The sequence below is a fragment of the Scylla paramamosain genome, chromosome 5 (genome assembly GCF_035594125.1).
Source record: "Scylla paramamosain isolate STU-SP2022 chromosome 5, ASM3559412v1, whole genome shotgun sequence".
NCBI classification, from domain to species: domain Eukaryota; kingdom Metazoa; phylum Arthropoda; class Malacostraca; order Decapoda; family Portunidae; genus Scylla; species Scylla paramamosain.
The window spans coordinates 8,535,423-8,559,191 of NC_087155.1; the positions used below are offsets into that span (position 1 = coordinate 8,535,423).

Genomic DNA, 23,769 nt, shown 5'->3' on the forward strand with positions numbered 1-23,769 from the left:
GTGTTTGTGTGGAATGAGTGGACGAGTGTGCGTATGTGGGATACACATGTGCGCGATACAAGTGTGTGTGTGTGTGTGTGTGTGTGTGTGTGTGTGTGAAATGGTGAAGAGTTGTTGGTCTATCAGGCCTCACAAACGCTTTATGATGTGCATTTTCTTCTCATTTGCATTGTCTGTGTAACGGCTATTTATTTTACTTATTTATTCATTTATTTATGTCATTATTTTTTTTCTCCCATTTCGTGACCTGAATGTTTCACTGAGAGGCCATAACGAGGCACGGCCAGGGAATATTTTGCTGGCGTGTAGCCAGTGGGCGATCTGTTTTTCAACCGGTTGGATCCGGGCACTCGCCCCCTCTCGATATATATATATATATATATATATATATATATATATATATATATATATATATATATATATATATATATATATATATATATATATATATATATATATATATATATATATATATTGCTATTACTGCTACAACAACAACAAAACAACAACAGCAACAACAACAACAATAACTACTACTACTACTACTACTACTACTACTACTACTACTACTACTTCTGCTGCTGCTTCTGCTGCTGCTGCTGCTGCTGCTACTACTACTACTACTACTACTACTACTACTACTACTATTACTACTACTGCTACTACTACTACTACTACTACTACTACTACTACTACTACTACTAATAATAATAATAATAATAATAATAATAATAATAATACACTCATTTCTCGAACGCTGGAGACACAGGCTCTTGCTCCGAGGTCAGTGGTTCTGAACTCGTTTCAGGCCATTACCACCAAACTAATAAATTCTTAGAAATGTGGACCATTTCAGTTTTGGGTAAGGATAAAGTCAATAATACAGCATCATATGTCATAAGCTGCACAAATCTACGCAATGCAGCACACAGCATAACACGTGACCTGATATATTTCACTCTGTTCACGCTTCCTCCCTGTTTCATTTTAGATTAATAGATTTTACAGCAAAAAACAAAATCATAATCAAATTACACTTTCATCTCTGTAAAGGAGTATTGGACGAATAATGCAACTAATCAACTAGGCAGTTCGGTGGCCAGTGAGTGCTGGCCACAGGCCCAGTCCACACCATTGGTTTGCGCGGCACCTGACACATCAACCGGATGACTCGTCACCTTGTCGCGTACTGTACGTGTATGTACTCAGGTTTTGTTCACATGTAGCGGCGTGAATCTTGAACATTCATTATAGGTTAAACTTAGAAATGACTCGAAGTATTACTTAACAGATACAACTTTTAGATTAATTGCCAATAGATTTCTTAAATAGAAATGTAATAAAATCAATAACTGATTATATATATTTTGATTAAATAGTTCACACTGAATGTTTTATTTCAAATTCAACAGCAAATACAGTGGACGTCCCTTGGACCACCCTAAAAGGTCACCATGGACCACCAGTAGAGGACCAGCATCTTGGTGGAGCACGTCAAGGGATCGACGCTCTGGCCTGCTGTTGGCTGGCCGTGTTCAGTGTAGAGCTTTAACTTTGCAGTGCTTCATTGTTTCTTTACTAACACATAGATTATTTGTTTTGAGTACATGAAGCCATCCTTCACCATCTGTATCAAGCGTCTTATCACTTGGACACAAAAGCAAGTCAGTAACACATGAAGAGAAGACACTAAGCGAGAAATATATACCTAGGCTTCTAACTTTTGCGCGGGCGATAGGATATTATAGTCATTTCACGGTACTTCAGGGCACCTGGACTGCAAACATTCAACCATTCACCTGAAACACGGGAAGGGGAGTGGCCTCGCCAACGTTAATGCCTAGTGGGACCATAAACTCCTGCCGGCCAGGCCTCTGGCTTGCACTGGGATGATACGATTGCAGGCCAAGCACGCCTTGCATTGTTGTCATGGCGTTTTATTCATTAATTGTAATACTTCATTAGCAATCTTTATTTTACGTGCTTCCTGCTGCACTGCGGCTTTCTTTATAGCTTATCGGTCACTTTGAAAATAAGAAAATAACCTGCAAGAACTAGTTGGCCATTTGACCAGCGTGAGGGATTCCTGGATTATCACTAACACGTGCAAGGGCAGACCATTGTCTAGGAGAGCCAGGTGTCCGGGAGTGTTTACTGAGTCACTAAAATAATGTCAAACCCTCCGCTACAGTCCTAGACGCTGCCACGCAATGGGAATGGAATCCAGGGCCAGCCAAGCTCAAGCATGAGGGAGGGGCTCGTGTCTCTAGCATTCGAGAACTGAATATACTATACTAATTCATTACTGCTAATACTATACTAATTCATTATCGTCATTATTCATTGTCATTGCTATGATTTACTGTATTTCAATTTCCATAACTTTTTTTTCTATTTGTGTTCTTGATAAGTTTGTATTGAGATTTCTCGGTCGCAAAAATCTTTCCTTTTTTTTTTTTTTTTAAGGCGATGTATATTAATTATTATCCTTGAGTATCTGGCCACTTCCCTTTTTCCTTTCCGAGGGAGGCTAAGAGGGGCACTGTTCATTCACTGGTCATGTTAAAGTTCCAGTATCACGAGTTTGTGGCTCCCAGAAGGGATTCACAAGCATAATAATGACAATAGGAATACTCACGTAAGGAAAACAAAAGTCATAGGCATTCACCCTATCAACTACAATGTATTTTTTTTTACCAGTATACAAAACACAGTACAAACAAGACTCTCTTGACAACCAAAAGTAATGTACGTACACGGTCTCTGGTCTCCACAACCCTACCACCTCTGCCGTCGTCGCCACCACGGACGCACGACGGAGAGCGGCGCTCCCGACAAACACTCATTAGATACCATAATACTAATACATTTGTTATGATTTGCCGAACAACAACACTTCACCCTCTGCTCTCCACACTCCACACTGCAAAACTTCACAATCGAGATCGAAGTTGAATTACGAGAAAGTAACCTAGAAATACTGCCACAAGAGGCCACTGTGTTGACTAGCACGTGAACGAAACCAGACTACCGCGTTGCACTGCTTCAGGTGAACGGAAGGTCATCAGCCGTCTCCTACACTCAAGATCAGGAGGAAGTAAACACTCCCTCATTACACCAGACACGACACAAGACCACGTCGTGGATTCTTAGGCCCACATTTAGTCAATCATTGGAAATCATTGAATTACTAAAACAAAATACGTAAAGCAATCAATCTCAACACCTGCAATCTCGTCATATTAGATTGGCGGCATCTACCACAGCACCACCGGCGCCTCACGGTGGCTCGCAGCTGGCCGGGTAAGGCTGTCAAGAGTAAATGCTTCTAACCTGTGTGAATGTGTGAATTAAGTCCTCTGCAGCAGGACTGTTACTGACTCACGCACGTCCTTCAATGAAGAATTGTTGATGAACTGTGGTCTCATTATCATCTTACCTGAAATTAAAATAGGTCCAAGGTTTGAAGGGGAAAAAAAAAAAAAACAGAGGTAAAGAGAAACCTAAACACAAAACATTTCGCATCCTGAAGTAGCGTGATATTTCTCCAATAATGTAAAATTTACAACACCAGGGAGCGAGATTAGTAATAAAATAATAATAATAATAATAATGAAAATAGTAATAAAATAATAATAATAATAATAATAATAATAAATAATAATAATAATAATAATAATAATAATAATGAAAATACAAAGAAAAAGCAAATAATTATAACCAGGAGAAGAATGATAAATTTTTTTTTTTCGTGGCTTTATTATTCTTTATTTTCTTTGTTAATTCCTTTCTTTCTCCGATTCCAACTGCCTATTGCTGGTAAGGGTCATGAATATTACTTTTAATTACCGTAAGTATAATATAATATATATATATATATATATATATATATATATATATATATATATATATATATATATATATATATATATATATATATATATATATATATATATATATATATATATATATATATATATATATATATATATATATTAACTATTATGCTAAAGTACCGGATGCACTAATCTTTAAAGAGAAATACCACACTATCCAAAAATGTTGAATTTTGTTTTGTGTTTAATATTTCTTCCCATCTTTACAGAAGGAGCAAGCGTTTCCCTGTAAATGTGACTGAGGGGAATGAAGGTCGAGAACTAAGAGACCTTCCTCCGGGAATTTTGTACTTTTCATGGAGGAAGAGAAAATGATGACAATCTGAGCCTTACTTAAGTACTCATCAAATATGGAATGCTCTGGTACTAACTACTAAGAGAGGCCCGCATGTCCATCCTGCATTGTATTTTCTAGGCATACTTCATACAATAAAAGCTTACTTGGCATAATTTCTTTTTAGAACATCAATAATTGTCACTCATCATTGAATGTCATGCTGGCTTCAAGAAAATTTTAAGCATTTTCCATAAACTCTTGCGTCAGTAACTCGTGTCCAATGAGGCTAGTGAGTGGCAAGAAACTCTGCCGCTACACTTTCACTGCCATTGCACCTTACCACTGTTGCCACACCCTACACTTGCCAGCACACCTCTCCTCCTATATTTACACATTTCCTTGCTGACTGCCTTCTCTCTCTATAGCCACAACCTCATCCCGATAGCGTCACCATAGTTCACCGCTCCACTACACCTCACACCACCGCCATCACCACTCCAGCTCTTCACATTTCATCCTATAACAAGCTGTTCCCGTCACAACACTCCTTCACCACCACTCCACAGCCACTCACTTCACTGCCACACATCCCTTCACTACCGCCCACATGCAGGGCATCCTCACTGCTTGTCCTGGGGAGAAGCTAAGGGGCTGCGGCGATGAAAGTACGGCTGAGGCGCGAAGTTCAGGAGCTCGCAGCCGGTACCCCTACCCGATTCATTAACGATTCGACTCCTTAACGCTAAAGGGCATTTCTAAACCAAAACCAGCGCTACTTGATGACCTTCTAACATCCTGACAGGCGCAGCGTATATGATCTTTAAGTAAAACTAGGTAATTCAACAATATATTGAGACGTCAGTGAAAGGCAGAGGCATCCAGTGTCGACACAGGCCCAGAGCGTTACAACATCAGTTGTTTTCACGTATGTAGTTTTACTTCTGCACAGCACATGCTACACGTAACAGATTAGAATATTGTACTAGAAAGTCAGGAAGTTATCAGTAACGTGAGATTTAGTCTAGAAATACCATTCTTTATTATGGGACCTTTCAAATGTATGCGCAAATGAAACAATTAAAGGTTGTTGTGATGGCAGTGGGTTTGCCTTCCCTCATTCATAGAAAATAGGAACATAAATTAGTTGTAAATGAAGCCTCACAGACTCAGCTTTGCAGACTTACAGCGTCGCTCGCCTGAGTCTCAACCTTATTACGAGCGTCCACTCAGACCTCCTCCTGACCTAAATAAACACACACATCCTTGAGGGTTGGTTGGGTTTGCCAGGTGTTGGCTTTACAGGAGACAGCTTACGGTGAGACAAGTGAGGAGGAAGAAACAGGAGACAGGAAAGGAAAGAGGTATTAGGGGAATGAGAGAGTAGAGAGGAGGGAGAGATCCATTAACAAAACACTCGTATACATCATTACGACACACAGATTTGTCACACTTCATGTCCTGCCACGACGTAAAATTATTCCACTTGTGACTAGTACTTATGAACCCGTCTGAGGGGTGAGAGGGGCCAGCTGGACAGTCTGGGGGGTGACAGGCTCCAGCGGGACAGTCTGGGGGGGTGACAGGCTCCAGCTGGACAGTCTGGGGGTGATAGGCGCCAGCTGGACAGTCTGGGGGATGACAGGCACCAGCTGAACAGTCTGGGAGGTGACAGGCGCCAGCTGGACAGTCTGTTGGGAGACATGCGCCAGCTGGACAGTCGGGGGGGTGACAGGCACCACCTAGACATTCTGGGGATTGTCAGGCGCCAGCTGGACAATCTGGGGGGTGACAGGCGCCAGCTGGACAGTCTGGAGGGTGACAGGCACCAGCTAGACATTCTGGGGCGTGACAGGCGCCAGCTGGACAGTCTGGGGGGTGACGGGCTGGACAGTCTGGGGGATGACAGGCGCCAGCTAAACTATGTGGGAAGTGACAGGATCCGGGGTGCGCTCGTTGACACTCTCCATGGAGGCGTCGCGGCCGAGAATCACGTCCATAGTGGCGGGGTGAGGCAAGGGAGCCAGAGGAGAGCGGCTGCCGAAGCATCGTTCCCGCACCGCCACCCGCGCCTGATGCACCGCCCACACGGTGGCCTGGCGGAGGGAAAGAGGGTAATGTTTGCCACTATAATTTACAAAAGCCAGAAAAATCAACATAGCTCCTCGTTTACAACTGGACATTCAGTTCTTATACTTATCAACATCGAATATTGTTCTCATTGTTGTCGGTCAGCGAGGCATATTTGTCCCTCTCACCATCATGTATTTTTCTCATTATTCATTTCATTAATTCTTAAACACATATTTATATATTTCGCTCAACATCTAACATTTTTAGCACAACGAATCTTATGCAATTATTGGCTACACTTCATCAATCCCTGAACTCTGCTGATGCCGCCTGCTGGGGAGTACAGATGTCTTGTCCCGGCACCTACACACCTACACGCTTTTTTCTTCGAAAGGTGATTTTTTTTTTCAGTGCTCTTTATAGTTTCCAGACCTATATTTTCCAGAATGCGGTAGCACCTTCCTGAGAACACTCTCCCTTTTCGCATTCCTCGCTGTTCTTATACATCTTTTCTTTTCAGTCTCCTCGCCTATTTTCCCCCAATAGTATCGGTTCGTTACTTCCTGTGCCCTCTTTGGACCCCCTTCTTTCCCTAGACGCGGACCTTCCCCTTCTCTCTCCGCCTTTTTGTTAAGTTCCTGTGCATCTATCATTTGTTATTGGGGGACATCTCAGTACCCTACCCTTATCTTAGCCTCCAAATACAGTTTATCACCCCATATTAGTTCCATGACCTTCCAACCCACTTGTACCTGCTGCCCACCCCGCACCCCCCTCCATCCCGCACCTGCATGATGGGGCTGAAGACGGCACAGCAGGCCACGAACGGGAGCGTCACTTGTAGGTTCTCCCAGTCCATGATGGGGTAGATGGCGGTACCTCCCTCCGGCGTGGTGCCTCCCGCCGCCCAGTACACCAGCGTGAAGATGAGGTAGATAAACATGAAGACGAAGGGGATGTAGAAGTGCAGGATGCGGATGGGCGTGGCCGAGACGCAAAGGTCGATCAAGACGTAGACTGAGTTGATGATGTGCACGTCCACGTTGATGGCGCCAATGGGGTCGTCTGGAGGAGACAAAGTGGCGTTTTCAGTTTGACAGTTTTCCCCATAATCTGCTATAACTTTGAAACTCATTTTTTTTAACCAGTGTTTCGAGTAGTTTGTAGCATAATAACGAAAGAAAAAAATAAGCTTCTATACTTTATTTCACAGTGTTTTTAATAGTTTATAATATAAAACAGGCAAAATTAAGCTTTTATTCTCCCTCTCTTTCAGTGTCAATGCAAACTTTTTTTTTTTTTAACAGTGCTTTGAATTTCTACAAAAGGACGGCCACAGCTGTGATTAGATAAAGTAGCGAAGGATGCATAGCGGTGATAATACGGAAATCAGTGCTGAGATGACTTGTTCAATAAGAACATAAGAACATAAGAAATAAGGGAAGCTGCAAGAAGCGGCCAGGCTTACACGTGGCAGTCCCTGTATGAAATATACCTATCTATTTCCATCTATTATCCCCATCCATAAACCTGTCTAATCTTCTCTTAAACCTCTCTAATGTCCTAACACTAACAACATGATTACTGAGTCCGTTCCACTCATCTACCACTCTATTTGAGAACCAGTTTCTTCCTATCTCCTTCTTAAACCTAAATTTTTCAAGCTTGAACCCGATATTTCTTGTTCTACCCTGGTTGCTGATCCTAAGAATTTTGCTTACGTCCCCCTTGTTATAGCCCTTATACCACTTAAAGACTTGTATCAGGTCCCCTCTTAACCTACGTCTCTCTAAAGAATGTAAATTTGACAGCTTTAATCTCGCCTCGTAAGGAATACTCCTCGTCCCTTGTATCCTTTTAGTTATTCTCCTCTGTAATGATTCTAATAGACCTATATCTTTCCTGTAATGTGGGGACCAGAACTGCACAACGTAGTCTAGATGAGTTCTGACCAGCGCCAAGTATAACTTTAATATTACTTCCGGCCTTCTACTTTTAACATTCCTAAAAATGAATCCTAGTATCCTGTTTCTGGCCTCTATGCATTGTTTTCCCAGACGGAGTTCAGAGCTAACTATAACTCCTAAATCTTTCTCGTACCCTGTACCTACAAGAGTTTGGTTGTTTAATGTGTGCCTACTATGTGGGTTTCCTCTACCTACGCTAAGTACTTTACATTTGTTGATATTAAATTGCCTTTACCATCTGTCCGTCCATTCATTCATCCTATCTAAATCTGCCTGCAAGGCGATGACATCCGATTCTGTCCTAATTAATCTACCTATCTTTGTGTCATCCGCAAATTCACTAACATCACAACTAATTCCACCATCCAAGTCATTGATATATATTAAAAATAACAATGGGTCTGATACTGATCCCTGTGGCACCCCACTAATTACATGACCCCACTCGGATTTAGAGCTGTTTATTACAACTCTTTGTCGCCTGTCGTTAAGCCATGATGACCTTATCCAGCCTTACACCTTCCCATCTATCCCGTGTGCCCTAACCTTTCTCAGGAGCCTTTGATGGGGTACCTTGTCAAATGGTTTACTAAAGTCCAGATATAAGATATCATAAAGTGAAAGTGACTGTAGAGTAATAACACCAAAAGCGAACTGAACTCAGTAAAGTGTACTGCCTCGTACACTTTACTGTAAAAACTTAACAAGTTTGATCAATAGTGATCATCTAGTAAGAAGGAGAAAAACCTACCATAAAAAAAAAAAAAAAAAAAAAAAAACTGAAGAACACCTGCTGAAGGAAGATAGAAGGGAGACAGAAAGATGGAGGGACGGATTAATTACAAATGAGAAAACCAGGCGGTGTAACGGACACGAGTAACTGGACAAGATTCATACACGGAGAAGGAAAAGAGGGAAAGTTTTTGGATGACTAAACAGTGAGTGGGGGAGATTGATATAGGACCATAATCTGAGACTCTTCTGGCCACGCCTCTACTACTTTCAAGAGGCTCAAGTTAAGATGACACGGATTTTTGACGGTGTTCTTAGGATCACAGTGACAGATTAACAAGATGCCTATATAATTAACAGGAGAAACACTCTTGAGAACCCGGCTAATCATCTCAGTGGCTTTTGAAAATAGTCGTGGTGAGAGAGCAAAGCGTTTCTGAATATGAGTCATAGTAAGATGAAAATGTGCTGAGGTGGCTAATTAAGGAATGTATGAAGGAAACGAACGTAACTGAAGTAATAACATTGTTTCAGGAAGTGTAAGTCTTTAAATGGAGAGTTGTGTGGACGTGGCCGAAGAGTGTACATAAGAGCAAAGAGAAGCATGAAGGAGAGAGAACAGTGTGAGTACAAAGAGAAGTGTGAGTGACGGATGTGAATGCCAGGAAGTGTGTGAAAGTGACTGTAGAGTAATAACACCAAAAACGAACTGAACTAAGTGGATTCAATGTTGTGAGCAGGAAGGAACGTTGGGTCTGGAGTGAAGAACGTCTGGAAGCAAATAAATAGACAGGTAAATACATAGATAAATAAATAACCAGATTGATAGAGTAAGTACTGAGGGGTATAAACTAAAGAATGAAATGTGAGGAACCAATGAACAAATAGTGAAGCGATGACAGAACCAAGGTAACTGATTCGTGAGTGAAAATGGGAAGGAAAGTGATGATAAAAAATAAACAATAAAAAGAAAAAAGAAAGAAAGAGAAGCATGTGTGAGTGGTTGGGAGAGTAGCACGAGGAGGCGTGATGGGAAAGCAATAGCACTCCAGGGAACAAAGGGATGGTGGAATAGAGCCGCATGGAAGGGATTATTGTATACGGGGAAGAAAATGTATTCGATATGATAAGTAAGAAGCAAATGAAAATATATAATGAAGCTCTGAGAATGAGATATGAGAAAGTGTATAGGTGTGTGTGTGTGTGTGTATGTTTTACCTGGATTGTACACGGCGCTCCAGTAGGCCGCGGTGATGAGCAGGGCTGGCAGGAAGACGACATTCTGCATCACCCACAACACCTGCAACACCACCACGCCCATTAATGCACCACGCCCACACACGCCCCCAAGCACCTCTCTCCTCCACACTTCATTCCCTGTTGTCCGCTCTCCCCCGCTCACTCATCGCACACTACTATGTTACTTCACTCCATCACACGCCCCGCATCATCCCGCGCTGCTCCGTCACCAGCCTCACCATACAGATTGTTCACCATCACATATTCACTTATATTTATCACCACCACCACCACCAGCACCACCACCTGCAGAAGGATACTATAATAGGAAACTAATAATTGAACACCACTGACCTCGGCAGCAGGAGGCGGTTCCAACAAGATCATGAATTACAGGGCACAGTTACCGTTCTGGGCGTGTAGGAGACGTGGAAATGAGGGCCCCACATCCTATTACCCAACTCACTCACCCGCCCACTATTACACACACACACACACACACACACACTAGAGGCATGAACAAACTAGTCCACGGGTGCGGGATTCACGGGCGGCCGCAATGCAGAATGGTGAAGGTGTGGAATTGTAGTTGAAGTCACGGTTGACACTGCCTGAAACTAATAGCTTGTTTTGTAGTGGCCAGAGAAGACAAGCCGTATTTATCCTTAATGTCCGCCAGCCACTTGAAAGGAATCAAGTTCACAAAATAAGCATGTGTCTCACGTGCCTTGGGCTCACCACGCCTTATATACACAAACTACTTCACAAAAAAAATAGCCATCGTTAATAATTAAGTAGCACGAGCTACTTTGCCAGTTACCCACTGGCTCGGGTGTCCGCCGCCAAAGGGTGCTGCAGTTGCCAAGATAGTCTCCAAGCTCGACATTAGGGAAAAAAGTGTTACTTATTATAATAACGCCCATCACCTATAGATCACAGAAACAGTTCTCTCTTGTTTATTGAGTCATGAGTTTGTCATTGAACACCCAGTAAGCAGAACAATCACCTCCTAACATCAGATTATTACACCACGACAGCCTTAGTGATGGACAGGTATTGAAAAGTTTGGTCTAATGGATTACCATAATTCTTGATTGGTTTTTACGAATAATCTTACCTATAGCGGGTCTTCACGAAGACGTAGAATATTCACACAAGTAATTAATGTGCAAGATGTGTGTTGTGGTTTTGCTGGGTAGTCACGCATGGTTACATCACCAGAGCTCTTTTCTTCGGTGCGTGCCGCACATATTCAAAGTCCTTACCGATGTCTTACGTGGAGGAACACGGTAAAATGTGTTATGTTAGTTAGTGAGAATGCGGTTAATGTGACGCTGTCTCATGCGATGTTGATTATGATATGTTTGGCTTAATTATGTTAGGTAGATTAGGTTGTGTTAGGTTAGGATAAGATAATTCTCCAAAATGTAGTATCTATATCCTTAGACTTTTTTTCCAAATTGCCAAATAATTGCTTGTTTGGCTTCCCCACCTTAAAAACCCGCTCTCCGCCATGTCTCCATGTGTGTTAGGGCTGGGAAGGCATGACAAAGGAATATACATGAACACGCTAATGACAAGATTAGCGGGAAATTTAGGGAAAATTTACAATAGTGTGGGTTTGTGACGAAAACATTTGCAGTGTTGGGCAAATGCGATAAGGTCAGGCAGGTAGGCGCGCGCGCGCACACACACACACACACACACACACACACACACACACACACACCTTCAGGCGCAGCGTGGTGGTCTTGGGCAGCTGTGCGGTACGGCGGTAGGTCAGCCAAGCGTTGGTGACGATGCTGGCGTGTGCTGTCGTCATCAACTGCGGCGGGAGGATCAACGTAATTACGGGTGGCATGCACTAGTAGTAGTAGTAGTAGTAGTAGTAGTAGTAGTAGCAGTAGTTAGTAGAAGTAGTAGCAGTAGTTAGTAGAAGTAGTAGCAGTAGTTAATAGAAGTAGTAGCAGTAGTTAGTAGAAGTAGTAGCAGTAGTTAGTTGATGATTATTTTCATGCGAAAAAAGAATAACAATAATAATAATAAATTTTGTGTGAAAAGTTATGCTACATTGTATCACTTTTCTGCGCGTTCATCATATGCACGGGGAAAAAGAATAAAGAACCGAACTCTGTACCTTAGAATTCCACTGTCCACTATCTGCTTGTCCTGTACCTACACACCACAACCTGTTTAAGTCATGATTATGTGTGTGTGTGTGTGTGTGTGTGTGTGTGTGTGTGTGTGTGACAGAAACAATGAACAATGAACATCAAGTAGTATGCATTATGAAAGAAACAAGACAGTCAATCAGATAAATACATAATCAATATATAAACACGCAACGACATGTACACATCACCATTCACACGCACACACAATTATCCGGAAGAAACACACACACACACACACACACACACACACACACACACGAACCTCAAAGGATTAAGACACTTGCACCCCACAACCTCTGGGTCTAGTATGCTTCTGACGCAACACCACTCCTCCTTTCTCTCTCCCAATGCACATTTATCTTCCTCTGAACGTCCAAGTTACTCCACTTAGTCCTTATCTTAATATATTCTATTATTCTGCCTCCCTCGAGACTCCGCCAGGCAGTGAAGGGGCAGAGGGTGGGCGGGACGGGATGGCTGGGAGGGGAGGAGGTTCGTTGAGATAAGGAAGAAAGGGGTGTCAGTGCAGGAGGTAGGAAACAAAAGGATTGGCTCTGGTACTGCGTAAGAATGGTGAAACGAGGAAAGGAGGGAGGAGGTATAGAAAGAGGGCGATAGGAGATGCAGAAATAGGGATAGAGACAGGGAGGGAGAGGGGGCAAGGAATGGGTGAAAGAAAAAGGCGAAATATCTTTTTTTATTTCTGTGAGTGTGTAGAATGGACGGTTGTTGCTAGTGTGTATCTATTATTCCTTTTACACACACACACACACACACACACACACACACACGAAACCAAACACACACACACACACGAAACCAAAGAGATTCAAACCCTGTATTACTGTACAACTAACTACAAACACTCACCACTATACTCGTGTAGGCCCAGTTGGTGAGGTAGATGAAGAAGTAACCCTTCCGCTGTATTGGGGCATTCCAGCCGCCCTCTTGTGCCAAGCTCACCGCCCACCAGCCCAGGTGGTACAGCGCCCACACCCACCGGTACACCACATACCACAGCCGCACGCACGCCACGGGGTGTTCCTGCCACTGTGGAAAAAATGGTGCTTTACGTACACACACACACACACACACACACACACACACACACACACACGCACACACACACATGGAGGACATGACTTCTAATCTTCAACCTACGTATTCTCGTCGAGGACACCACAATATATCAAAGTCCCTCCTTCATCTACTCCATTTTCTTTATTCTCATCACCACTTGGCCCATCGCAGAGCTGCCAGAGCTTCCCCTGCGCTTTAGTGATCCCTTATGCCAAATGCGTAGTTTCGTGTGACTTGTGCGTTCTACCAGTAGTTTGAACCCTCGGTCACTGCCACTCTCTCGTCTCTCACGGTTGATCACCACTACAATCACAGCTCTATTTTATCCTCCTTCCTTCGTCGTCGTCGTTCTCCTTTCACTCTTCAAGCAGCTCATTTTCCTTCATTCAACTCCTCCTCCTCCTCCTCCTCCGCCTCCCGTCCCTGCTTACCTCCGAGGCGAGGAAGAGGTGCGGCACTGGATGATTGACTTTGAAGTTGGAGATCCGCAGCTCCTGGCGGATAGTCTCCCAGCAGCCCATGGCCTCCCGCGGCGCCCCTCACCCTGCGGACACACCAAGGGCACTGCCACGCTCAGGGCAAAGTCTGCGAGTCAAGAAGGGTAAAAGACTGCATGAATATACGATCATTTAAGAGTAGGAAAACAAAATATTCGTTGGTGGTAATTTAAGAGAAGGAATAATCCAATAAGGAGGAAGAGATGGTGAGTGATAGAAGGGGTATACATGTAGCAATGCATTTCTTAAAGTAAAACAGCCAGAAAACATAGGAAGGAAAAGATAAAGTTGCCAGTAATTAATATTAAAACAATGCATCTCAAAGGATAAAAGCCGACACATAATAAATATTTCTTTAAAAATTAAACTAAAAAAAAAAGTTATATACAAAATGATCATACAAGGGAATGAAAAATAATCTTAAATTATAAGAAAACATGAAAAGAAGCGTATTGTGGCAGGTAATTTTTTTTCATTACATAGGATTAAAAACAATTCAAAGAATTCCTTAAAATATAACAGTAATATCTCCCTTTTTTTACTTAAGTTGTAAGGCTTGCTATGAAAGAGTGTAAAGAGAGGCACACCACAGAGGGAGAGAACGTTGTACAGGTCGCCAAGTTGTAAATCACTGTACGTAGGTTGAGTTGATCCTTTATTGCAGGGAACATTTATAGGCCAAGGATGGTTCTATGGGTCAGAATTACAGGCCATTGCATTTCTGTAGGTCACGTGTTAGCTTTTTAGGTCAAAATTACAGGTATGTGCAATTCTACAGGTTAGATTACAGAACACGTGTCATTTCACAGGTCACATTGCACGTACATACAATTCCACAAGTCAAATTACAGGAGAGTACAGTTTTGTAGTTCAGCTTACAGGTCATGACAATTACATAGGTGAAATTACAAATCAGTATAGACAGGATCAGATTACAGGTCATTACAGTTATATAAGTGAAATTATAGATAAGTATAGCTATATAGATATCAAATTACAGGTCATAACAATTACATACTATAGGTTAAATTACAAGTCAGTACGGTTATACAGGTGGAACTACAAGCCACACGTCAGGCAGTTGTGCAGGTAGGTTAAGATGGATTAGATCAGCCTCTCCCTTAGTCAGTACGTCGGTTTAGATCACAGTACTACAGGTATAGACTCCAGATCCGCTCGTCGCCCGCCTGTAGGTCACGTCCTCCCCTAATAAACTCTGTCTACCTGGCGGGGGGATTAGGTGGAAATCTCGCGCTTAATTAGACATATAGTATTTCCGTAATGCAAGCGACACCTGTGGATTAGTAGCCCAATTTATTTCTTTGCGTGGCTCGGTATAACGTTAATGTTGGGTACCTGGGTGGGGGTGGAGAGAGGATGGGCGTGTTGGTATGTGTGCGGAAAGGTTTGTGTGTGTATGTGTGTGTATGTGTGTGTGTGTGTGTGTGTGTGTGTGTGTGTGTGTGTGTGTTTTTGTGTCCTGCTTGTGTATTGTTTGTGCTTTGGTATCATGTATATATGTATGTATGTATGTATGCATCTCTGTGTGTGTGTGTGTGTGTGTGTGTGTGTGTGTGTGTGTGTTTTTGTGTCCTGCTTGTGTATTGTTTGTGCTTTGGTATCATGTATATATGTATGTATGTATGTATGCATCTCTCTCTCTGTGTGTGTGTGTGTGTGTGTGTGTGTGTGTGTGTGTGTGTGTGTGTGTGTGTGTGTGTGTGTGTGTGTGTGTGTGTGTGTGTGTGTGTGTGTGTGTGTGTGTAGGAAAACAATGGAATATTTTAGTTTGCCACTGAATACCTGACTGTGTGTCGTTTTCTTTTATGAAATTAAACATTAATATCTGCCGATAGGATCCTGAATTAAAGTCTCTCTCTCTCTCTCTCTCTCTCTCTCTCTCTCTCTCTCTCTCTCTCTCTCTCTCTCTCTCTCTCTCTCTCTCTCTCTCTCTCTCTCTCTCTCTCTCTCTCTCTCTCTCTGAAGTACGCAGTAACACTCTTCTAATCCCCAGCCAAGTCCTGCACGTCTTCCTTCCGCCTGGAGTCGCTGTCCCCCGCCTGACCAGCTGCGGCGCCCATTATCATACAAAGGAGCAGCGACACGCAACACAACACTCGATGCGCCTCGCTGTAATACTTCACTTGGCCTCCCTCCCTGCCCTCCCGCCCTGTGTCGCCTTTATCCCTGCACTGCCAACCTTCCACGAGCACCTCGAAGTCCTGCTGGGGGACTAAAGCGCGCGTAATGAGCCGTCGCAGGAAGAGAGATGTTGCTTGTGGTAGCAGGAATGGTGTTCGGTGTTTGGCCCGTGCACCATCATTTCCTCCGCTGGCAAGATACAACAGAAACTTTGGCGAGTAGCGCACGAATTTTCCGCGCGGTGGTCGTGAAAAAGAAAGCCAGTGGATGGTGCAAGAATGTATGAAGGGCCGTTCAAGGCAGCACGGAGGAAGGCTGGGGTCAGGTGAGCCCTTGCAGAGTTTCCCAGTAAAAAAAAAATAATGGATAAACTTGTCGGCGTTTGCATTACTTGGATGGGAGGGCAGTGCTTGGAGGGGCCGGTGCTGAGGGGGGAGGGGGACGGGCACATATGAAACGTTAGAAAAAGCTGTGTATCAAAACGAGGGAGAAAAGTAATTACAAAATATAACCGTTGACCGTGAATCTCACGTGAATTATCTTGAAAGTTAACGTATCCTGCACAGACGAGGACTAGTCAGTGCGTCAGGATTCCACACAGCGGTGACAATGTGGATGAAAATTTTGAAATAAGGGTAAGGATCCTTTAAGGTTTTCTAGCACTCTCGAGGGATACAGTAGACGCGAATATCTGTTCCTAAGGTAATTTTGAGCGACCCGGTGAGCTGTACTGAAGAGGAAGAGTGAGCTTAATGGCAGTACAGCAGTCCTTCCTAAACGAGGCGCAGACAACTAACAGTGCACAACCGAAGCCTCCTAGTACTTGGAGAGTGAGAGAACAGAAAGTTTCCTTTGCCGAATATTCCTATTATACCTTTAACACAAGTGACGAATAAGTGAAGAGCAACACAAGTTTCAGTGTTTAATAATGTCTCCAGAATAACTTAACGAGTAACTACCAAACAAACATAATATTTCCTCAGTGACTTCTAAGGAGGGGCTTCATCCCTTGAAGACAGCTTCATCTTACTGGTACACTCACATACTACTGGAAAAAATGCTAGCCATCTCTACGCCGTCCCGCCCCCGACGTGCCTTTCCGTCTGCCTCCCCCCCACCGCCACCCAGTCCCCCCATCACATAACTGCCCCCACACGGACACTCTGAGGTTTCTTGGGATCACAGGAAATTATATCCCATGGCCGCAGGTCTTTCTTACTCGGAAGGGGAAAGTGTTATTACCATTTTATTGCATCAACACACACGGGAGGCAGCGAGGCGCCTTCCTATTACTGCCTCACAGGACCCAGGGCAGGGGAGGCAGCTGGCCAGTGGGCGGGGGGCGGGTGAGGGCGGGATGGATGAACCTCATCTTCCTCCTCCATCTGTGCGAGGGCTTCGTGGACCCAACCTTTCCCTCCACACCTCCGCCCCTCCCTCCAGTATCCCCTTGGCACAGTCCGTCTTCTTCCTTCATATCTCCCCTCTTCCATCGCCTTTCCCCTCTTCTCTCTGCTTCCTCGTTTCCTCCCTTGTTTCTCTCTCTGTTACTTTTTACCTCCCCCATCCCTTTCCTCCTCCCGCCCGCCTTTCTCTCCCTGGTCCTGCTCGTGAGTGTCGGACGGGGCCACGAGCACAAGCGTCGTCACTGCCGTGTTGTTTGGCGCCACGTTCAACAGGTGACTCAACGGATGCACCACCACCCGCCACGCCCTACCACACCCACGCCTTTACCCTCACAAGTTAGTAAGAGCAACCAGTGACAGCAATGCGTTACGTCCTACAAGATAACATAGATTTAATTTTCAGCGATGAGAGGATGACAGTAAACAAAAATAAAGACGAAAATGAAATCCTCGCATCATGTGTACGGCGCAGCTCAGACCTGGCGCACAGAAGTAAGCTTTTCAGCGAAGCCTCAAAGCTGGCAATAATCTTTCCTCTGACGCCCTGCCTCTGTCCTCACCGCCACACCTGACACCGCTACCACCACCGGCACCACCACTGGCATACCCTCCTCAGCACCCTCACACCAGAGACCTTCATTCTTCGGCGGCGACAAAGGGGAGGCATGGATCCCTCATATTGCGCCCAACAAAGAAAAGTGTGGGGCGAGGACGACTGGCTGAGAGGGCGGGGAGGTGATCCACGTCTCCCTACCTCCCCTGCAGTCCTCCAGAGACCCCTCTCCCGCAGCAGGTGCCAGATTACTTCCCGGCGGGTGGTCAGGGGCGCCTCTGCAGGGAGAGGTGCCGGGCCAGAGGCTATTTTCCGCCGACACAGTCACATATATCGCAGAAGTGTGCTCCCCCATCCCCCACACAGCACCCCCCACGACCCTTGCCCCGCCATCACCACCTCTGTGACTTATTACTGACATTAACTGTACCGCTACTGCCACCACCATCATCCACCACTGACTCCACCACCAATATGCTGTTGCCACTGCTATTACTACCACTGCCACGGCCACCACCACCACTACCACCACCACTACCACCACCATCACGCAGCAGCAAATACTACTACTACTACTACTATGACTACTACTACTACTACTACTACTACTACTTATATGAATACACAGCAGGACAAATGCCTCTTCCGGTGATCAGGAGAGAGGGAGTGGCAGGCTATGTATCATTACTGGCTGGCTTAATAAGTGTTTGCGGGATTATCGGCAGACGTGCCTCGCCACCACCGCCACCACAAATATCACAACCATCAACACAACATACACAACAACACCACTATCACCATCACCACCACCATCTTAACAACAACAACACCATCACCACCACCAAAGTACATTATACAAGTACTACCGGACTATGAAACAAAAACTTAATGAATAGCAAACACAATTTCCTGCCCGATCACATAAACGGATTGGATTTCATGGGGGCGGAAGCACGTGTGATGGGCCGTAATACACCCTGCGGCGGCGGGCACCACCAAGGGCGGGTCTATGGAAAGCTGACCCCCACCAATGTCGTATGCTAAAGTGACCCCTTGAAGAAAGTACGGTTGATTTTTTTTTTTTCGTTTTCTTTCTACTTACCAAGGTAAAGACAGCATGCGCGGCTGTGTTTACCTTGATATTTCCAGTCAGGCACTGCACTTCAGCTTCTGAGTGCAGAGGAGCGTTTCAGGAATTCTAACGCGTCACAAAATCGTCAGTAAGTAGAAATATAAACACAAGATTGTCTGTATTATACTCAGTTTCTCAGTGCGTGTCTATGCAAAGAGGACTGTTTCAGAAATCCTAACACGTCACAGAATCATCCATCAGTATAAACATGAACACAAGATAAACTTAACTGCGTCGAGCGTCATTTCTAGAAGGCATATTTACGCAGCAGTTCTCGATTCCCTTCACCATACATTTGCATTGCTGTTTTGTACATACATTTCAGATACAAGTTTCTCTAATTATTCTCCGATGCAGGCAAGATAGACAAATATTATCTACTAACACAGCAAACATAATTACATTAATCTCTTCTTTTGGTCCACTTTCAGCACATAAAGGCATTCTGTAAGGTGAAGGATCCCAATGTAATTTTTTTTTTTTGTTTTACGAGTGAATTATGTTACCTCAATTACGTGAAAGGGGGAAAAATCTACGTCTATTTCCAGCAACACGCAAGGAAAAAGAGATAATGTATAGGATCCCAGACTGATCTTATTTTTCTATGGCTGAATCACCTTGCCTTGAATACGTGCCAGGGAAAAAAGTCGACGTAATTTATCTCCAGCCACACGTAAGGAAGAAGAGATGGTAATGAACTCGTACAAGGAAGGAGCAACTGTGAAGGAGGAGGAGGAATTGTAGAAAATCCGTAAAGAAAAATATCAAATGGCGGAAATGACCACGAGAAACAAAAAATAAAAACAAAAATAATAAAATAAGATAAAATAAAATAGAATAAATAAATGAATAAATATAGAAAAAAATATCAAGTATTAAATGTGAAGGTACTTCAGTGGAGGATTACTACACAAAAGAAACTTGCAATAGAAAAAAAATAATACTTGTATTAGGAAACAAGGAAGTTATATTCAGAAGAAAATAGATAAAACCATAAAGTATAAGGAAGTGGAGACGGCTAAGAAAGAAGAATAACAGAGAGAGAGAGAGAGAGAGAGAGAGAGAGAGAGAGAGAGAGAGAGAGAGAGAGAGAGTGTGTGTGTGTGTGTGTGTGTGTGTGTGTGTGTGTGTGTGTGTGAGAAAAACAAGACCTTAAGGGGGGGAGGGGGTGAGCATCAGCTGCCTCTTAGGTACGCCTGATCTCGTCTTGATGTCTGAATAATGGACAGAGAGAGAGAGAGAGAGAGAGAGAGAGAGAGAGAGAGACGAGAGAGAGAGAGAGGAGAGAGAGAGAGAGAGAGAGAGAGAGTGTGTGTGGGGGGGGAATAGAAAGAGGGGCGAATGATACTTACTACTGACACGGGAAAAGATGAAAGTGTAACGCCAGAAATAAGAAAAAAAAAAAAAATAAGAGAAGTCAAACAAAGAGAAAGGAACGAAAGAAAACGGGGAAAATTAGATGGTGAGGGACGAGGGAAGTATAAAAGAGGAATAATGAGAAAAAAAAAGAGTGAGAGAGAAGAAGAATAAGGAGAGAAGAGGCGAGAATGAAAGAGGTCGAAAGGAATTAGAGAGAGAGAGAGAGAGAGAGAGAGAGAGAGAGAGAGAGAGAGAGAGAGAGAGAGAGAGAGAGAGAGAGAGAGAGAGTATGCCTGAGGGGAGAGGGGAAAAAAGGGGAGGGAAATGAGGGGTCAGAGTGATGGAGAGAGAGGGATGGTGAGGGAGGGCGAGGGAAGCAGGAAAAATGAAGGAAGGAAAGAGTAGGGAGGGAAAGAAGGGAGGGACAGGAGGAGGGAGAGATGAAGGAGGGTATAAGGGGAGATGAGGGGAATATCTCGTATCTAACCACACAAATCCCATGAGACACACGCACCACACGTCGAAAAAATAAATAAATAAATAAACGAACGAAAAAAAAAAAAAGAGAGAGATAAACCACGGAATCACAAACATAGACGATCGGAAACTTAAATAAATATACGGAAAAGGAATCAAAACACCACGTAAAGAGAATCAACTCCTCTTTGCTGCTCTCCTGCATGTGCCGCCAGTTCCTCTCCATAATCCCTCTCAGCGCTTCACACGGTAAAGGGCCACAGACCAGAGAACACCTGGCGGACGGAACACCTGTGGACTGGGAGGAGAGCGGAAGGAGGGGACAGGTGGGGATAACCGAAGACTCAACGTGAAAAAAAGTGACGCAAGTAACGCGCGTCCTTGGGGAAAATGAGACATGATGTTCAAAGCTTCTACCTCCACCTGTTTATACTCACGCGCATCAAGGGTAACGGGGAGAAGGGACGGTGAGGGGGGATGACAAGTAAGAGGATTGCATTTAGGCGGTTGTTTTTACTTTGCTATAACATATTCATTCCCTCCCTGTCGGCCTGGTTCACGGTGGAAGTTTATACAGTGCACCTCCTAGCTCTTCCTGTCCTCCTTCTTTCTCTCCTACAGGCTGTGTGTGTGTGTGTGTGTGTGTGTGTGTGTGTGTGTGTGTGTGTGTGTGTGTGTGTGTGTGTGTGTGTGTGTGTGTGTGTGTGTGTGTCAAATGAGATAGAGAGGAACACGGAGATCGACGGAGCCAGAGATATAAATAAAAAAAGATAAAAAAAATCAAGCAGAAGAAAAAATCGAGAACAATAATAAGGACAAGAAGAAAACACGGATCATCATCATCCCATCACACAAAACAAACATTAAGACAACAAAATCACCTGATAAAGAATACCTGCTACCATTACAGTACAAAAAAAACACCACCACCACCACCACCACCACCACGCCCCGAGCCTCGCCCTCCAAGCAAGGCAGCGACGCATCACCTATCACGCTACTCATCTCCGACACAACAATGGAAAACCCGCCTTCCGCTTGGGGGCGTGAGGGGTGTGAGGGGTAATAGCCAGCGCCGCCCCTCCCGAAGGCCGCCCAGATGCCCCGCCCGATAGCACAGGGGCGGGGGGTCGTCCTCGAAATTGGGAGCTGCCCGATTCCCCTCCATTACGAAGATAAGAAACATCCATTGCTCCATTGACGGCTGCGGGGGAGGAGGAGACGGAGAGAGAGAGAGAGAGAGAGAGAGAGAGAGAGAGAGAGAGAGAGAGAGAGAGAGAGAGAGAGAGAGAGAGAGAGAGAGCGAGCTGGAGTGATGGGGAGAGGGAGAGAGGGCCTTGGTGACGGGCTAATAGGGTGATGGGGTGAATGTATGTGAGAGAAAAAGGTGTATGAGTGTTTAGATCTAGTAAGAGTGGGGATGACATGGTTGAGTGACATAGTTGGGGTGACGTGGAGGGTACTGGGGTGTTTCAAAGTGGAAGGGAAAGGGGGGTATAGATGGAAGGGAGTAAGGGGGCGTGGGGGCGGATTAATGGCACTAGTAGGATGACATTTATGGAAAGGGGAGTAAGGGGATATCCTAGGGAGGGAGAAGGGGGAGTGAGACCTCAATGACAACAGTGATCGAGGGGGACGAAGTAGTTACCGTCCACTCCAGGCCAGGGGGGAGGAGGAGGAGGGGAAGGAGGGTATGGTGGGAAGGAGGGGATGGAGGGAGGGAGGCAGGGAGAGAGAAAGGAGGGGATGGAAGGGAAGGAGGGGAGGGACGGAGGGAGAGAGGGAGGATCAGACAGGAGCAGTGAGTAGTTGTCTGGAAATTGTGTGAGTGACAGGCAGACAGACAGACAGACAGACAGACAGACAGACAGACAGATAGCCTTCCCCTCATCTCCTCAACACACTCTTTCTACAGACGATGGAAAAAGAAAAAAAAAAAAAAACATCGAAAAACAGCACTTTCACTATTTTCAATCTCCTCGTCCTCCTCGTCCTTCTCGTCCTCCTCCTTTTTTTATCACTTCTATTACAAGCACTACTACTACATATATAATACTGCTGCTGCTGCTGCTTCTACCACTACTACTACTACTACTACTACTACTACTACTACTACTACTAATACTGCTACTACAACTACTACAACTCTTTCTCCCTCTTCCTCCACCTCTTCCTACACCTCCTCCTCCTCCTACACCTCCTCCTCCTCCTCCTCCTCCTCCTCCTCCTCCTCTTCTTCTTCTTCTTCTTCTTATCTTTCTTCTCTCCATCTAGTCTCCGAAACAGGGCCATGGGGAGCTATGAGGGGCTGTGGGGCTAGGAGGTGGGGGAGGGGGCCGACCCAGGCACCACAACACAGCACTTCCCATCGGTAGTTTCACAATCTTATCCGAACCCAATTTGTCTAAAGTTCCTGAATGATGCTGATAAGAGGCGATACCACACGATTTCTCCTCTTCTTCCTCCTCCTCCTCTTACTTCCCCTCTTTCTCTTCGGCGTAGCTCCTCCCAGCCCCAAGGGACGCGTGACTCACAAGTGTAGGAGGAGGAGGAGGAGGAGGAGTAGGAGGAAAGTGACGAGGAGGACGAGGAGAGTGACGAGATCGGACCGACATTTGGTAAACATGACCTGCTGTTGACTCAGACTGGAGAAGGGAGGCAGACGGGTGAGGGGCGGGGGAGGCGAGGGTACATTTTTAATGACGCGACTCACAACACTAACTGAGATCGGGAGGGACAAGTGGCAGCAGGGAAAGACTCATCAC

The 23,769-nt window shown here is 44.6% G+C and overlaps 1 protein-coding gene across 2 annotated transcripts in view; it reads right to left on the minus strand.

The window, feature by feature from the left end:
• Positions 1 to 4,049: 4,049 nt before the first annotated feature.
• The window catches only part of LOC135100483 (protein rolling stone-like), a 52,303-nt gene continuing 32,583 nt past the window's right edge, over positions 4,050 to 23,769 (minus strand). For both annotated transcript variants that reach the window (XM_064003443.1, XM_064003442.1), the window contains 6 exons: positions 13,870 to 14,023; positions 13,226 to 13,408; positions 11,911 to 12,006; positions 10,161 to 10,242; positions 7,031 to 7,308; positions 4,050 to 6,266 (listed from right to left, as the gene is read on the minus strand). In XM_064003443.1, coding sequence (XP_063859513.1) covers positions 6,087 to 6,266; positions 7,031 to 7,308; positions 10,161 to 10,242; positions 11,911 to 12,006; positions 13,226 to 13,408; positions 13,870 to 13,959 — 909 coding nt within the window. In that variant the 5' untranslated portion in view covers positions 13,960 to 14,023 and the 3' untranslated portion in view covers positions 4,050 to 6,086. The remainder of the gene's footprint in view (positions 6,267 to 7,030; positions 7,309 to 10,160; positions 10,243 to 11,910; positions 12,007 to 13,225; positions 13,409 to 13,869; positions 14,024 to 23,769) is intronic.